Raw genomic sequence first — 18,704 nt, forward strand, 5'->3', positions numbered from 1 at the left:
CAGCCCAGATTTTCACCTGCTTACTGTTTACGGGTGTTTCTGTACTCTAAGGACAGAGTTGAGCAGTTTGTAACAAGACGGACTCGCTCACAAAGCTTGAAGTACATACTCCCTGGCTCTTTATAGAAGAGCTTGCTGACAGTCGACGGACATTCTCAATCCCGTGTGAACCAAATTCTTAATTCACACGACTCTCTCAAGATCTATGTCAGTCACTCCCTTGCTTTCCAGAAGACTCAGGCAAGTCTCAGCCCGCACAGGTTTCAGCACACAGGTCTCGGCAAGCAGGACAAAGCTCAGAACGTGTGCCCTGCACCAGGAAGCAGGATTCTGTTCAGCAATGACACAGGGAGACTGAAGCTCAATCCTGGGTCTCCTGCTCTCGGCTGAGGTTTCTGGAAAGTCACTCAATAGCACGGAGCCTCGGAAAGTGACTCTTGGGCTTGTCTGAGGGTTACATACACACGTACCTTTCAGTTCCCTTTCTTTGCCTTTCCAACCCCACTGCTCATACCTCTTAGCAAACCCCACAGACTTATAGGCTACCTTCTATTTCCTATGTACCCTTGTTTTTGCAAATATCTAGGTTCCTACAAATGCTTCTGTGTTACTCCTCTCCTTTGTGCCGGCCATATTCCTACCCATTCTTTGGCTCATAATAATACACCCCTTTCTCTGTGAAGTACTGCCTGAATTCTTTCCTTCCTTCCTGAATTCCATGGTCTACCAACATACATATTCCTATTATAGCATTTGGGAGGCTATATTGAAATTATGTCTATCAATCATTTCTTCCCATCAGAGAAGTTCCTGAAAGCAATGATCGGATCTTATTCTTTTTTCTTATAACCCCCAAAGTCTAGCAGCGTAACCTGCATATTACATGAGCACAATGCATGCCTCATGCCTAATTCAGGGTGCCTTTTTAAAAAAATTGTTATTTTTTGAGAGAGTGAGAGTGAGCATGAGTAGGGGAGGGTCAGAGAGAGAGGGAGACACAGATCCAAAGCAGGCTCCATGCTCTGAGCTGTCAGCACAGAGCCTGACGTAGGGCTCAAACTCATGGACCATGAGATCATGACCTGAGCTGAAGCTGGACACTTAATTGACTGAGCCACCCAGGCGCCCCAGGTTGGTGCCTAATTCAGGACACAAGTTTTGTTCACTCTTCCAATCCCAAAATTTCTAAATATGTCACTAGAAATAGAAAAAGACGGAACACTTAATTATCATTCTAGGACAGAAAAGAAGAAATTGCTCCAGTTTTGGAAAACCAGAGCATGCAAAGGAAGCAAAGGTCCTAAACCCACCCACTCGGTACACCCCTACTTGCCCTGACAGCTGTTGAATGCTGGCCCTCTACCAGATACCGGACAGCGAATTTCCTAGATGAATTTGGCACAAGCCTTACTTACACTACATACCTCCAAAGGTCATGTATACTGACAGACCATAATAAAGTAAACCCTGCCCAATCAGTGTGTGAGAAACTGAGGTCGATGTAGAATGTACCAGAACAAACAAAAGCAAATGTCGATCTTGCCAGTTAGGTGAAAAAAAAATTCTCAACTTTTAAACATATATTCATATTTTAAAAGCTACAATAGCATAGACATTTGCTTCAATGTGCACAAAAAGGCAAAACTAGATCTCAGGAGAGGTAATAACCTTGTAAGTGAGACCAACATAAGAGGCTTGGGCTAGAACCCTAGAGACTCGGCATGTCCACCAAACAGCTGGGGACCTGGGCCCAGTGACCCAGGCCCATGAAATGAGGGAATAATTGATCTCTGAAGTCTTAATTCCAAATAGGCCTACTTTCTGGTTTTAAGGTATGTGCACGAGAAAGTGTTTTCAAAGTAGCAAAACACATTGTAGCCACCAGGGGGCAGACCATGCCTGAGAAAATCTACACAGGGCTCCAGGGACCTGCAATTTTTATTTTTATACTCAATTTTCTGTAAATTCCCAAAGCCCCAACCCCCGCTTAAAAAAAGAAAACGAGAGAGATTAAACAAGACACATTTTAATGAGAACTCTTCTTAAAGACTCCATTTCCTGAGTTAATTTAGATAAATAGAGTTACTCTGTTCACATCAGCATTATACAATGGGAGCTTTCTATCCGGGATCCACTTGCCCTCTACCTCCCACCTTATTTTAAATACCACAGTCTTTGGCATGAAAATGCTACTAACCCCTTTCCGTTTTATTACACACACACACACACACACACACACACACACACACGCACACGCACATGCACACTGACCTCATTTGATTTTTCACTTTCTTCCTAAGCTGCTCTGTCTAGCAAATGACAGAAAAGTGATCCTCTCATTTTTTTCCAATGAAAGTGAGGAAACAGAGGCAATTGTCAATGGCAAACATTTAGCTACCTAAGTGTGGAAAACAATTCGATCTTCTTCAAATAGATGAAGTTTTCTTTCTTTCTGTTCACCTTACTAAATTGTATTCTGCAGGCTGAAATGGGGATCTTAAATTCTAACTTCTGAACCTTAGTGAAATCATCGGAAGAGTCTTCAAACAGCGTGCTTGCAGTCAGAAGGCAAGTTCCTTTATCTGCAATGGGACCCTTGAAAGCCCCCCTCCCTTTAAAAAAAGTAGATTACATAGCGCTACTGTGATTAGCTGCAACTCAAAATGATTCATATTTACTTCACTAACTAAATGGACGGCCCCTCCATCCAAGTTATTTCCACCGCCCAGGACACGAGCACCATAAAAGTGATAAAGAAAAGAGAGCATATCTGTCCAGAAGCTTCCCTCCCCTACGAGAGGCAGAGAGTGAGGTCGAATGAGGAAGAGGAAGGCACCGTTCCGCTAATCTGGGGATGTAAACTCTGACCTGTTACGGAGGCCAGGACCTGTGCACAAGAATAACGGGCAAAACCTGTCAGCAGGAAGAATATAATCCCTACAGCGGTTTCTCCACTGGTTTTCTCCAGTGGCACCATCATGGCTTACAGAACGGGCCACAGACAGTAAAAGGCTGTTGGACGGTTTCAAGGAGCCGATGCCTGAAAAGTTCCTGGCACAGAAACCCTTCAAACCCCGCGAGCGCGTTCATCTCCAAACACATACCACGTGGGATGGCGGTCTCCCTCGGCTGGGGGCCTTCGGGTCCCCCTCTCTGAGGTCTCAACGAGGGGACTTCTCTGCCTGCCCCGCCCCTCCGCCGCCCTCCCTACAGGGGCAGGACAGAGCCCCTGACTGGTGAGCAGGGGGAGGGCTGGGCAGGGAATTAGCCTCCCGCAGTGAGCGCGGCCACCGCTTACCTGCCTGTATCCGGATCAGGTGGGGCTGCGGATCAGGTGGGGCTGCGGTGTCAGCCACCCGCTGGCTACAAGTCTAAAGCCAACTTATGGCTCTCCGTCTGTCCCACCTACTTCCACTGACTCAGAAAGCCGGAGGGGGAAAGGAGGGGTCTTATTTATCATCGCATCTAAATCCAAACAGCCTTGTCCTTCCCCTTTGAAATAAGAGAACGATTTAGCCACAGGTTGGGACTAGAAAGTCACCGAAAACAGAAGGCACAATCTTTCACACCAGCCGTTTGGTAACTACAGGTTCTCAGTGATGGCGGCGCTCGAGGAACGCAGGCCAGGAAGCAAGAAAGAATGCAGGGGTCCGGGGCCCCGCAGAAAGCTCACTCGCAGGGAGGCTCGGCACGTGCTGTGACTATCCGCCCGGGGGTTATAAAGAAGAGAAAGATCCAATTGGCTGTCACTAGAGTTTAAGTGATGAGGCCAGTCTGAATTAGTTAATGACAATTAAGAAATATTTTTCCTATTTATTTTTGAGAGAGAGAGAGAGAGCGAGCGCACGAGCAGGGGAGGGTCAGAGAGAGAAAGGCACAGAATCTGAAGCAGGCTGCAGGCTCCAGGCTCTGAGCTGTCAGCACAGAGCCTGACACGGGGCTCGAACTCACGAACCGTGAGATCATGATCTGAGCCGAAGTTGGACACTTAGCCGACTGAGCCACCCAGGTGCCCCAAGAAATATTTTTAAGGAAATATACTCTATTGCTTTTTGAGACGGTTCTTAATGACTGGGTGTGACAGTGAGTCTCCTGGTAGTTTAATACATGAGAACAACTTGGCTGAAACAGAGATGTCAAGACCCTATTGCTTTGCCAGAAAAAGTGAAATAAACCTGGCCTTCTATCATTCCCTCAGCATACCCAGCAGGTCTCTTTTCCATAGCTAATTCAAAGGTACGCTCAGCAGCACCCAATTCAAAATCATAAAATTCTTAAATTTGGGGAATTCTGTGTAAGCTTATCAAATCAGAGAACAAAGATCTCTTGCTCAAATATACATTGTCACTCTAGAATACCTACAACTTTAATTTTTTTTTTAATTTTTGAGAGAGAGAGAGAGAGAGAGCAGGGGAGGGGCAGAGAGAGAGAGAGAGGGAGACCCAGAATCTGAAGCAGCCTCCACGCTCTGAGCTGTCAGCACAGAGCCCAACGCGGGGCTCGAACTCACGAACTGTGAGATCATGACCTGAGCCAAAGTCGGACCCTTAACCAACTGAGCCACCCAAGTGGCCCTCTATAACTTTTTAAATTTGAAAGAATTACACGTTTTCTTAAATGTACAAAAGGCCCGTGCCACAATGGAACAGAACAAAGAATAATTAAGGCAAGTAAAAAAAAAAAAAAAGGAAAAAGAAAGAAAAGAAAAACAGAGTGATTCTTCTGAGGCCAAGAGCCCACAACTGAGGTTCATCTTGTTTTTTTCTAAGTGAGCTTGGGTCTTTTGAAGGCTGTAGTGATGAAGCCACTCAAAATAGAAAAGTCCCCTGGAGAAATTCAGGCGCTCAGTAAACACCCTTCTCGTGAACACCCGAAGTAGGGTTTGTGGTCTGGGGGCCGCGCTAGCCGGCGGAGACACCAGCTCTCCGAGGGGCCCCCCTCCGGCCCTCCGCCAGCCACGTAGTCGATGGGTTACCTGATGAGGACACACTGGTTGTCATGACGCTTCCACAGGCAGCGGTAGCACTCGTTGGCGACGGCGAAGACGTGGGGGGGCAGCTCCCCCAAGTGGCACCTGCTGTAGCGCTCCATGGTGGCACGCTCGTACAGGCCCGCGATGCTCTTGTAGGGGTTCACGGAGGCAATTATGGAGCCGATGTAGGTCTGCAAGCACACGGGACGGGGAGACAGAGGACGCCAGGTTATACGGGGCACTGGGGGGCAGAGGGTGCGTGCGGGGACAGAGACAGAAGAGTCTGGATGCGGCTGTGTGCTGGCCCACACTTTGTCACAACTCCCCAAAGCCACCTGTCCTGAGCTTCACCAGAATCCACCTGAATGTGCATGAAGGGGAAGGACAGGGCTCCCCACCGCATACATTCTTTCTAGACGTTTCTGAGATAACATCTGGTCATTCTGTGCAGACAACGGGAGACATTTCAAAGGGGACTCGCAGTGAAAGGTAAACCGGACGCCCCAATTCCTGCCCATCCTGTCCCAGGGACAAGGGCTGTGTACTTCCCAGCCTCTTCCTGGCCGGGTGGCTATCAGGAAACAGCAGCATTAAAGGACCAGAGAGAGCCGCGGGGCTGGGGAAAAGGTGAATGGAAGGTTACTGTGTAAGGGGTACAGAGTTTCTGTTTGCGATAGTAAGAAGATTCTAGAGACAGACAGTGGTTACAGTCACACAGCACTGCAAATGCATTTCATGCACTGAATTATACACGTAAAACCAGTCAAAACGGGGGCGCCCGGGTGGCTCAGTTGGTTAAGCCTCTGACTTCGACTCAGGTCACGATCTCGCAGTTCATGGGTTCAAGCCCCACGCTGGGCTCCGTGCTGACAGCTCAGAGCCTGGAGCCTGCTTCTCATTCTGTGTCTCCCTCTCTCTCTGCTTCTCCTCCACCCATACTCTGTCTCTCTCTCCAAAACAAATAAACATTAAAAATTTTTTTAAAGTCAAAAATGTGTGTCATGTATATTAAATCATAATGTCTTAAAACGTTTGTTTATTTAGAGACAGAGAACATGCATGCATGAGGTGGGGGTACAGAGAGAGAGGGAGAGAAAGAATCCTAAGCAGGCTCTGCATTGTCAGCATGGAGCCGAAGACGGGGCTGGATCACATGAACCGTGAGACCGTGCCCTGGGCCAAAATCAAGAGTCGGTCACTTAACTGACTGAGCCACCTGGAAACCCCTAACCATCACCTTTATAAACCAAGACCATTTTGAAAATACTGGTGGTGAAAAAGTGATCTGGAACTTAGATGCTGGACAATCTTACCCTTCTAGAACGAAAGCCAAGCCAGAAATTAATCAAACTGTCAGAGCAGCAAAGCCAGGCTACAGTTACTAAAGTGTAACCTGCTGCCTCCGTCACATGCACAAAACTGTCCGCTGTGCTTCTGCAAGAAATGCTAACGGAGTCTGGTTATCAGGTGTCCAGGTGCAGACACAACTGAAGCAGCAGATAGAGGGGGAGAAGCAGACCCCCGTGACCACCACAACCGCTTACAATGCTCGGGCTCTGCGCCAAGTGCTTCGTGGGGAGTCGGGGGCTGCCTGGGACCCTCCAAAATTCCCGTTGGAGCCTTAACCCCCAATACCAGGGAAGGGGACCGTATTTGCAGCTAAAGCCTCTAAAGAGATGATTACATTGAAACAAAGCTGTGAGGACAGGCTCTATCCAACCTGCATGGTGTCCTTTCGGGGGAAAGGCAGATGTTCAAAGAAATACCAGACGCGTGTGCACAGATAAAAACCATGTGAGGACACAGAAGGCAGCTGTCTGCAAGCCGAGGAAGGAGCCCTCAGGAGAAGCCAACCCAGCCAATACCTTGACCTCGGAACTCCAGAACTGAGAAGATCAGTGTCTGTATAAGCCGCCCACTCAGCGATACTCTGCTCTGACCTCTGGAGCTGACCATCACAGGGGGCCTGACCCCGTAACACTTCCGAAAGCCTAAGGAACTCCACAGCAATACTGCCCCTATTTTTCAGACGAGAAGACTGAGGCATAGCGATTCAACGACACGTTCACCGATGCAGCTGTTAGTAGTAGAGGGGAGACTGGAACCTAAGCAAACCAATCTGCACCAACTTCTTATACTCCTGGGCAGGACATGGCAAGGCCACACAGGAAAGGAAAAGCAAGCAATGCTAGACAGAGTGTCCAAACCTCCTGAGAGCGTCTATACCACACCGCAGCACTGCAGCCGTTAGTAATCGGCTATACTCAGAGCGACGGCCAGGAACATTCAGCAAAGTATCCTAGGCTCCGTGTAACTGTTTTCAAATGTAAGGGGGTTTCCAATACGTTTTGGAAATACTTTGAACGAAAAAGGTTTAAAACACCAAAGAGTTATTACTGTTTGACCGACTCCTAGATACATAACCAAAAGAATTAAAAATAGGCTCTCCGACAAATAACAGCATTATTCACACTAACCAAGTACCAATGACGAGATGGGCAGGTAAACAAGATTTGGGGTCTCCATACAATGGACTATTATTCAGCCACACAAAGGAATAAGGGACCGATACACGTTACAATGGAGAACATGGCAAATATTACGCTAAGTTAAAGAAGTCAGACATAAAAGTTCACGCATCCAGAAAAGGTAAATCCATAAAGACAGATTGGTGGTAGTGACTATGGGCAGAGGGAGGAGGCGGAAATAGGGTGTGACTGCTTAGTGGGCATAGGGCTTCCATTTAGGGAGATGAAAATAGTTCAGAACTGGACAGGGACACTGGCTGTACAAGACTGTGAATGTACTAAACACCCCTGAACTGTATGCTTTAAAGTGGTTAGTTTTCGGTTATGATAATTTCACCTCAATTGAAAAAAGAAAAGGATGCAGTACATTAATGGGTACATACTCAGGTCTTTGGAAACCTCAACTCTCTAGAGAGCCCATCTTCCCCTGCCAGAGCGCTTGGGGAAGTTTGGCCATGCAGACAGACGGAAGTGCTTTCTCCTCTCAGGAGGGAAAGGCTCCTACTTTTTTTTGTTGTTGTTTTTAATGCAAGCGTGCAAGCAGGGGGTGAAGGCAGAGAGAGAGAGAGAGAGTGAGAGAGAGAGAGAAAATCCCAAACATGCTCTGCACTGTCAGCACAGAGCCCAACTCAGGGCTCGAACTCACAAACTGTGAGATCATGACCTGAGCCAAAATCAAGAGTCAGACGGTCAACTGAATGAGCCACCCAAGTGCCCCAAGCCTCCTGCTTCTGAAGGACAAGAGAGAAGCACCTGGTTCTGCGGTGGATGCTCTATGCCGTCCATCAATGCTCTGACCACAGGCACTGGGGGCTTCCTTTACGTCAAGTGTTGGCAGAGAGGAAGCCGGCAGAGGGACGGTGTGGAGGCTCTGGCTGTCTCACTCCTTCCACAACGTTGTCTACAATGTCAGAGCTGTTTCTACCTTTTGGTAGCTGTATGATTATTTTTTTAAGGATATTTTGTAATGTTTATTTATTCTTAAGGGATTTCTACACCCAGTGTGAGGCTCAAACTCATGACTCTAAGGTCAAGAAACACATGCTCTTCCAACTGAGCCAGCCAGGTGCCCTGATTATTTTGCTTCTGGAAATCTCAAAACTTTTCATTTTTCTGTGAAAATTTTGCTTTTTTCCTACACTGGCAGAAATCAAGACACGAATGCCTTCCCTCTTAAAACAGCTTAGTAGGCACACTGCAATCCTCTCTGTAAGTTACAAGTAAAATATCAAGCTGAGTTTTAAATTAAGACACTAACCCATTAACAACACACTTTTTAAAAAATAATATGCCCTGGGGTACCTGACTGGCTCAGTCGGTACAGCATGTGACTGCTGAACTCAGGATTGTGAGTTCAAGCCCCATGGTGGGCATGGAGCCTACTTAAAAACAAAAACAAAAAAACAAATTTAAAAATGACATGCCCAGCCCATGTCTTGAAAATTCTGTATACCTTGCTTATGTTTGAATGATTGTTATAAAGTTTTAAGAGGAGTCTTTTTTTTTTTAAGTTTATTTATTTTGAGAGAGAGCGAGCGCACTCAAGCAGGGTGGGGTCACAGAGAAGGCGGAGAAAGAGAATCTCAAGCAGGCTCCGCACTGTCAGCACAGAGCCTGATCACGAACTGTGAGATCATGACCTGAGCCGAAATCAAGAGTCAGAGGCTCAACTGACTGAGCCACCCAGGTACCCCTATATGAGCCTTTCTTAAAAACAAAGTACTGATTTACTCATTAAGAGTATCATAACCTTTTTACAAAAGGTTTACTTTGAAAGCGATTCTCTTGGGCAAAATCTCATAGACAAGCTATCCCCTCCTGGCTGGGCCACTCCAATGATCACACACCATCACTTAAGAGCTCACTCCTTCTGGAAGCGTGGATGACATGGTTTTTGTGTGGGAACAGGGAATCTGAGGGCATTAAAAGCTTGTTAGCAAAGATGAAGTTGGAATATTCAAAACGATCTTACTCCTAGTTTTAAGAAAATCACATTGCACTTTGTAAAGTGCTTCAGAACAACGTAGTCAGTGGCTATGGCAGCAACGGGCATCATGCACATGCCTTCCCCCCCACCCCAACCCCCCAATCTGCAGTGGTTCTGGAGGGGAAGGGAAGCCAGACACTCAGAACAAGCACTTGTTCAACATAAAAGCAGTCTGCAGAACGGGAAATCCTCCATTGGCGATCACACATGGCGGACCTGCTAATGCATCATGATCCCCTCCCCGTTGAGCACACTCTCTGCCACTCGGTTGGAGCTGGCCTGCCCTAAGCTGAAGGCCCGCTAGTATCTCTGGCTCAGAAGAATCATTCTAAAGCATCCACAGACCATTCCCATTGCTGAGTTGCCATCCTGACATCAGGAGGGAAGAAAACTGTGCATGCCAAGAAACAGAACCCAGTCACAAAGAGCCTCAAAAGGCATATAATTTGAGGTGAAAGACAAAAATCCAAAGTTGGTTTCATTGTAAGAAGATGTTATTCATATCTAACAACCACCATGGTTCTGGTCACTGTATGCTTTTCCTGAAACAATATTGACCTTCATGTCTGACTTTCACAAAAAGATGTTGAAAACACATCCCTCTCTTTCAATCTAGTGAACTGTCATCAAGAAAATGTGGCCCCCGGGCACCTGGGTGGCCCGGCTGGTTAAGTGTCCAACTCTTGGTTTCAGCTCGGGTCATGATCTCCTGGTTTGTGGGTTTGAGCCCAGCATCACGCTCTGTGCTGGCAGTGCAGAGCCTGCTTGGGATTCTCTCTCTCTCTCTTTCTCTCTCTCTCTCTCTCTCCCCTCCCCACCTCACCCACTACATGCTGGCTCTCTCAAAATGAATAAACTTTATAAAAAAAAGAAAAAGAAAATGTGTCCCCTTCTTGAGAAATTAGAAGTTCCACATAAATATTACTAAAAACAGACTTCCATCACTTTATGCAAGAAAGCCTGATTTTTCCCATTTTGATGGAATACTCTGGAAGTCTACAGCACACGCCTTTGTGTTCTCAAACCCAGGTCAGCAGACCTCGTTTACTCTTTTAAGGATTTCTGGCCTGCAGTCGCCAGCCAATGGAAACGATGCCTGCCCCGAATGAGGCAGACACACAGTCTTACCTCCACTACCGCCCCAGATGCTGAGCTCCCGACTACTCTTCCGACAGCAGCATCTCACCCATGCCGTGTGCCCCAGGTAGCACCATTTGAGGGTGGCCTCAAATCCTTTGTGGAGTGACAGGCTGAAAGGCGTCTCCTGAAACTGCTATTCCTCGGGTCCTCCGCTGGAGGAGTGGCTGAAGGTGCTAGAAGAGTCTGCAGATAAAAGCTCACTTTGCTGTACAGGTGACAAAGCTCCCAAGCCAGGCTCTTAGCTTACTTTGCACTGCACACACCACATGATGCATGAAATGAGACACACGTTCAAAATGACCTGCATTTCAACTGCTTAAAGCTTTCACCCCTCAAGTAAGTGAGAAGCACCTTGGCAGTGGTTTGTCCTTAACTACGTGACAATGCTCACACCCCATGAGCACTTCTGTATCTTTAAACCAGATGAAGCGTTGAATTCCTCTGTCCCTGCAACGTTCAGGACCCTTCTTGATGGGTGTAGAGAGATCACTTAAGGATAAAATAGCTGCATCAGATTTAAAAAGATCAAGCATCCATTGGCATATGGCCATATTCCAACACGGCTGTAAGAACACGCTCTTGCTGGGTCCTTCCACTTTGTGGTCAAGGCTTCCAGCATATAAAATACATAATCTAAGAAAAAAGAAAATCCCTACAGTTTAGACCATATTAAATACTCCAAGCAAAGAGAGCTAAGCTACACGCATTTATAATAGGTCTTGAATCTGTTCCAGGTTTCCTTTAAATCCATGTTCTCCAAGCACTTTCTTGTTCTCTTTGCTATACTCCTACTGAGGGAAGAATGGTTTTTCAAACTTTACGTTCTACAGAGCGTATAAAAAACATTACCCAGTAGCTAGAAGGGGTCAGCAACCCAAACAGCCACCAACGGATGAATGGATAAGCAAAATGTGGGAGACACACACAGCAGAGTATTATACAGCCTTAAGAAGGAAGGAAAATTCGAACCCATGCAACACAGACAGAAATTCTGCTAAGTGAAATAAATCAGTCACCAAAGGACAAATATTATACGACTCCACTGAAATGAGGGGCCTAGAGTAGTCAAATTCATAGAAACAGAAAGTAGAGAGGCAGCTGCCATGGGCTGATGTGAGTGGGGAACACGAGAGTTAACGGGGATACAGGCTCGGTTCCGGAAGACGTAAGGGTTCTAAGAGACTGAACACACTGTGAACGTATGAAACACTGCTGACCTATACGCTTTCAGATGGTGTGGATGATAAAGTTTATGTATATCTGATGACAACTAAACATTTCAAAAATTAAAAAGATATGAGAATTTTGGTACTGATGGAATACATTAATCTCTTTCTTAAAGTATCAAGGAAAGATCTGAAAACAAGCACAGAATTAAGGGTAATAAGAAGCATATGCACCTTCAAATTTTAACTCAATCTGAGGAAAATATTCTGGTGACAAATTACAGACTGTTTAGTAAGGGAGAGAATGAAAGGCATGCAGGTTTTCAGGGGTGAAATAATCACATTAGAGTTCAAATAATAAATACACAGGCTGTGGCTGACAGTACATTCAACAAATGGATTCCCACACAGCAACATGGGTAGCAAAGAGCCAGACTGAATTTGAGCCAAAACTCAATGATCTAACAGGGCAGTCAGTTAAGCATCAGACCCTTGATCTGAGCTCAGATCTTGATCTCAGGGTCTTGACTTCAAGACCTACATTAGGCTCCACACTGGGCATGGAGCCTATTTAAAACAAACAAACAAACAAACAAACAACTCCATCTGAACTCTCTTTTGCTTCCTTGCCTCTATGCGTTTTTTTTTTTTAATTTCTTTAAAAAAAAAAGTAAAGAATATGTAAAATATGTCTGGTTGGTATGGACAGAGAATTTTTGTATTTTTATTTTTTTTATTTTTTATTTTTTTACAAAGTTTATTATCAAATTAGTTTCCACTTAACACCCAGTGCTCATCCCCACAAGTGCCCTCCTCCATGCCCATCCCCCCTCCCCCCCACATCCATCAGTCCTCAGTTTTTGTCAGCATTCAAGAGTCTCTCATGGTTTGCCTCCCTCCCTTTCCCCCACCATTTCCCCCCTTCTTCTCCTCCAGAACTCAATTTTTTAAAACATTTTTTAAGATTACAGGAAATCTTGCTTCATTTAGAGTTAAAACAGCCTCCCTAGTATAAGTATCTCCATTTAGTACTAGGGGTCCATCAGGCTCTTAAAACACGAATGCACACGTTTTACTATTTCACCTTCTCACTAATGGCCTAAGTCATTTCTTGAAAGGCATGTCACCAGATTTTAAATGACAATTAAGCCTACATATTTCCAGCCCAACTTTATCTGACATTTCATAATTGTGGGGCACAGAGGACAATCCTACCCACAGAGACACACCTTCACAGCTCTCCTTTGCTCCAACATGACCTTGACACGTGGGCAGGCCAGAGGCCACTGTTCTGTCTCCTCTGACAGATGAGGGGATGGTAAGTGCTGCCCCTATAGTCACAGAGCCAGTGGGTGAGAGCGAGGACAGGAACCCAGTTCCTGATGTGCCACACTGTGGGTCTGTGGTGGCCCACATCACCACTCACCCACGTCCGGACGGGAATTATCCCAGACTCGGTCCAGCTCATCACCCGTGACCAATGCCTCCATGTCTCACATGCTCCACTTCCCATGAAACCTAGACTCTACCTCCTTCCTTCCCTTCCGTCCCCGCCTTGGCCTCACTTGCTTAGCTGTCATAAATACCTCATTCCTCAATGATTTCCCAACATCGGCCTGCGTGTCCAATCCAAGCTCCGTGCTTGACACATGAATTTCTGAACAGGACAGACCTCCTGCTTAGAAAACCCTTCTTCACCAAATCCCACGATATTTGGGGTCACCCACTGGGATATTTGAGAAGAGAGTCTAAGCTGCTCCCAAAAGGTGAGAGAACAGCCTGAGTCCTGATGAATTATTCTCAAAGCAGTTACAGAAGTTGGGAGAGGGGAGAGGGCCTCAGCTACTTAGTGAGTTTTCACTGTTCGTGCCCACACTGGTGCGAAGTGGCATGCGTGAACAATGCTTGAACACAAAGCAGCACGAGAACAATGGCAATAGTTCCTAACAGCTTATTCAGAGAAGGACAAGTCAGGTGGAATCTTAGAGGTCTATCAGCAAGAATAATTATGGCCCAAGACATCTTATCTGCCCCCACTTCCTTAGGCATACCACTCTGCATGGGTAGCTTCATCACTAGAACAAAAGGCTGTAGGGATAAGAGATTCATTAATATTAGTAAAAATGGCGACCGGCAAGTGAAGGGGGTCAAAGAAGAACCTAGCTGTAAATTAAGTGCCAAGGAAAACAAAGATCCCATGTGGCAAGAAATTCTAAAAGCTGTGAGACACATTTGTTACATGTTGTAGCATTTATCACTCTATAAAAAGGTATTATTACTGCTCCAGAAACTGCTATGACAACCCCATGCAGTTTCAGACTCTGGATACATGAAGCTCTCAAACACGAGGCGGGACCAGGTACGGCCGGGTCTCCTCATACTGGATTCCAAATTCCCCAAGAATAAATAGCTTGGTCATCTTCACAGCTTTTCAGAAATAGAACATTCTATTTTGAAGCACATAACAAGTTTTTCTAGTCAGAAAATTTCCACATAACTCACCAAAGAATACATTTCCTTGCCCGTTTTAATAATCTGGAACAGCTGTGGCACGTATTGCTGAAAAATGCTGGAAGAAACTCGCTGCATGCCTTCAATTCAAAGTCCACCAACTGAGGATTTTCAAAAGGCATCAGGGTGTCCTCCATGGCATCTCAGCCCCGCCCCCACCCAAAGGACCGGGTGTAATGAAGAGAATGAAAAGTGACCCCGGGGGCCTCAGATGCACCCTGCTTTGAGATACAGAGGGAGCCACGCTACCATTAAGAAGGCACCATTCAAACATGGGAACAATAGTCTACAGTCTATGCAATAAGGTTTGGTCATCAGAACCCAGCAGTCCTTAGCCCACGGCACTCTCCCAAGGAACACTGCTTAACCCCTCTGGGCTTAAGATTCCCATCAGTCCTAACCACACAGCCTCTGTTTACCCCCTATAACTGCTATGTGAGAGCGCTATATAAATCAGAGGTATTTATTGGGTTTGTTAATGAAGACAAAAAACCACGGCTGGGATCCTGAATGCAGCTGGATGGGGAACCAGGCATCTGAAATTCACTAGGGAAATTGGCGAGGCGGTGCCCTGTTTCACTTTGCTAAAGGGACAACTCGTGAAGAAGCGGGAATCGTCAGCCAGACTTACTTCCCATCCACCATTCTCCTCTTTCCTTCCCTTTTGGTCACCACAGCTAAATATGCCAATAACTTACTTCCTAAATATTTGTCTTGAATGCAGCTTCTGTTTTACATTATAGATCCATATACTCGATGGCTCACTGGACATCTTTCACTTGGATGACCTTTAGCTCCAACTCACATGGACGAGACTGAGCTCCCCAAAACACCCATTTCTTCTCGGTGACATCTTGACCAATGCACCACGGTCAACCCAATGGTTAACCCAGAAATCCAGGAGTCATCCTACAGAAATTCACTCTACTTGCCTCCCCAACCTATCAAACACTCACATTCTTCCTCTCAGTATGCTTCATACTCAAACTCTCTCAGGACTCGTTTGGAGCCCCGTCATTTCCCATCTAGTGTGCCGGTCAATTTTCTTCCTAGACTGGATACCTTCTGCACTCACCCATCACCCTGCAGGCAGAGTGAGTTCGCAAGATCTCCTGTTTAAAGTTGTCCCACATGGCCTTCACAAATCTATTCAAACTCATTCACGTACACACCGAGCCCTTCCTCATCTGCTCTCAACCACCTTGCCAGACAGCTGCACGCAACAGTGATTTCAGCATCTTGAATTTCCTGCAGCTGAACAGATGCACCACAGTCGTTCATGTCTTTGCACGTGGTGATCTGCTAGAAATGAGCCACTCTGTCTCTTGGCCAAATTCCCCTCTAAATACTTCAAAACCAGCACCCCTAGCGCCTCTCCTGAGAGTCATTTTCTGACCATTTCCTTCTTTTCTCCTTTGGGTGCCCAGTCTTCATATCCCAAAGTACTTTTATCACACTCCCTGCACCCTGAGCAGCGGTCGATGGTTTGCTTGTGTCTGTTCACCAGTGAACTGTGAGGTCTTCGAGAGGCAGCATCTTCCATTTATCCTATCTTTCAAGAAGCAATTACTGTGAACTACAGTAATCCTGCATCCTTGGAGCTCAGCACCCAGCCTGGCACACAAGTGGGCTTACATCTGTATAGATATATTGGGGTCATGTGATGTGACCACAAATAAATTCATGTTTTACCTCTGTTGCAGTGCTCGAAGTCCACTACCTTCTCCATTAAAAAAAAAAAAAAAAGCAAAAAAACCATACACACACAACTGCCTGCTGCCATTATCCAATTAAACCCTTTAAAACATTTTTAAACAATTTAAAAAAAACCTGTTAAGTGTTCAAGTTTGTTGAAAACCAGATTACAACAGATAAGTCAAGTGGTTACTGAAGTCAAACGCTTAAATTCAGAAGCAACGCTTCCATTTAATTTGGGTAAACTTCTGACTAAAAGTCCCTCCTTGTTCAAAGGAATCTGACCTTTGAAAGAGAGGCAGGCAAGGAAGAAAAAAAGTCACCCAACCGACGTTCCTAATTACCGCCATCATGGGCTGATACGGAAGTGGTCACTCCAGAGGATAAATGTTTGGTAAAGTTTAAAAATACGTACAGTCAAGACAGATGGTTACAATCATCTTTTGGCAACGCCAGTCTCGATTTCATGTGGAAAAAGGCCCCTGACAGACCACACTGCGTTCAGCTGTTCCTGGGAGGAGGCGGGACTAACCATCAGTGTTTAGGTGACCCCTGTATCGGTGAGAGGCACAGTCACTCGACACTGGCTTTGGGAAGGGACAGAAATGAATCAAAAAAAAAAAAAAAGGCGGGGGGGGGGGCACCTGGATGGCTTAGTCGGTTAAGCATCCGACTTTCGCTTAGGTCATGATCTCGTGGTTCGTGGGTTCGGGCCCCGTGTCGGGCTCTGTGCTGACTGCCAGCTCAGAGCCTGGAGCCTGTTTCAGTCTGTGACTCCCTCTCTCTCTGACCCTCCCCTGCTCACACGGTCTCTCTCTCTCTCTCCTAGAAATAAATAAAACATTAAAAAAAAAAAAAAAGGCTACTTTGGGAAAACCCAACTCAAGGAAATGAAGTGCAGACTTAGGTTTCCAACTCCGTCCCGTGCCCATTCCCACCGGTGCAGAGAGGGACCCAGGGCTGCCCCATAGGTGAAGGCCATCCACCTGCTGGCCACAGTCCACACGTCCCTTGCCGGCTACTGATGTGAACACGCTGGGCTGGACAAAAAGAAGACCGGTTTCCTTGCTAATTTAGGCTCATCATCAGACCACGTGTACAGAGTCGGTCTGGAATGCCACCTAAGCAAAGGGGGATATATTTGAAACCCCTAAAAATACATTAGCTGCGAGGAATCTTTTGTGCCTACATAAGCATTCATCTTGAGGCACAGCCCCAACGTCTCCAAATGGGCTCGTTTGATCCTGATCTCTGCACTGTTTGTCTGGCAAGACCGACGACCGGACCAGCGGGCTGGGTGGCACAGAGCCCGGCTGCCTCTGGAACCATCTCCAGGCCCGTAATTGCAGACGAGCCCCGCGGCTCCCTCCGTGATGTGGTTTTGAGCTATTCCTTAAAGGCTGACCCAGAGCGCCACCGGCCTTGTCACGGGGACAATGTGCTGCCCTCCCGTTTGGCAGAAAACCAACATGTCACACCGCGGAGCCTGCTCGGCACGCCCAGGGCTTACGGTCCACACAACAGACACTCATCTGCTCCCGTCAACACTGTGTTTAGATGCTAGGTACCTAACAATTTGAAACGATCCAGGCTCCAGAGGATACAAGAAGACAGGCGTCCCAAGCCAAGTCGTCCTGTCCCCACTCTCCTCTCCTGGAGGGGCTGCCGGGACCGTCAGCGCCAAGCTCCCATGGCCACGGGGTGGGGTGGGGGGCTTCACAAGGCGGGGAGTCATGAAGACGCGCCCTTCCCCCCCCCACGCTTCTCCTGTCTGTTCCTCTCTGGCTCCGCGCCTCTCCGCGCGGGGCGAAGCCCCTCCATCCCTTGGTCCCGGCGTATCTGCAACACTCTGTCTGCCAGCCTGGCCTCTCTGGCCCCCATCACACCGCTTCCCTATCAGCTCGTCCACACTCCCTTGGGGAGACCCTCTCTTCAAACCCCTTTAGCGAAGACAGTGTGGTCTCCATAGCACCGGCCCAAAGGCTGCTGACGGACCGTAAGCCAGTCAAGGCTTCTTAACCTCAGTAGGACGGACATCCCAGGCCAGATCACACTCTGCTGGGGGGCGTCAGTGGCACCCCTGGCCCCCACCTACTAGACACCGTTACACCCTCCGCTTTAGCTGCGCAGCCAGAGGTGCACTGCAGATGGCGCCGAGTGCCCCCTGGGGTCAGAACCTCCTGGCTGAGAGTCACTGCTTTCAGGGTGTCCCGACCCCAGTGCCGGTCCCATCTAACTGCTCACTGCTCCCCGCCACACCAGATGCCATGAGCAAAGGAACTTGCCCCGACTTAGTGAGGCCGTCACACTGAATTCACTCTCGCCTCTCCCCCTTCACGTACGGTGTCTACTAGCCTTCCCTTCTAACCCGCTCTGATCCCTCCCTCTGAAGTGTCATTACTGCCACCTCCTCTGGCCCAATAGGTCTTTTCACGACCCGTTCAGGCTTTCACACCCACCCACAGGTTACCTCTCCCTAGCTCTTCTTTGTCCTGTAAACACATGCCCTGAGCCCCTTCTCCCTCCGTCTTTAGGAACTTACAGGCATGGGTATTTGTCCTTACCCGGTCTCATGAGTGGCAGGAAGAGAGAAGAATGTGGGACCCCCATGAGACCCTCTCCCGACGAGAGGCAATCAGGGGACAGCCTCTGTGGCAGAAGCCCAGAGAAAAGAGGTAGAGTCTGGGATGAGGTCCCAGGCTGGG

The 18,704-nt window shown here is 47.3% G+C and overlaps 1 protein-coding gene across 2 annotated transcripts in view; it reads right to left on the bottom strand.

Annotated features, from left to right (window-relative positions):
* MYO10 (myosin X) overlaps positions 1 to 18,704 on the bottom strand; it is a 232,790-nt gene that overhangs the window by 109,035 nt on the left and 105,051 nt on the right. For both annotated transcript variants that reach the window (XM_039238829.1, XM_039238831.1), the window contains exon 4: positions 4,976 to 5,163. In XM_039238829.1, the coding sequence (XP_039094760.1) occupies positions 4,976 to 5,163 (188 nt within the window). The remainder of the gene's footprint in view (positions 1 to 4,975; positions 5,164 to 18,704) is intronic.

Source organism: Hyaena hyaena, unplaced genomic scaffold (assembly GCF_003009895.1).
Source record: "Hyaena hyaena isolate Hyena2069 unplaced genomic scaffold, ASM300989v1 scaffold_148, whole genome shotgun sequence".
NCBI lineage: Eukaryota > Metazoa > Chordata > Mammalia > Carnivora > Hyaenidae > Hyaena > Hyaena hyaena.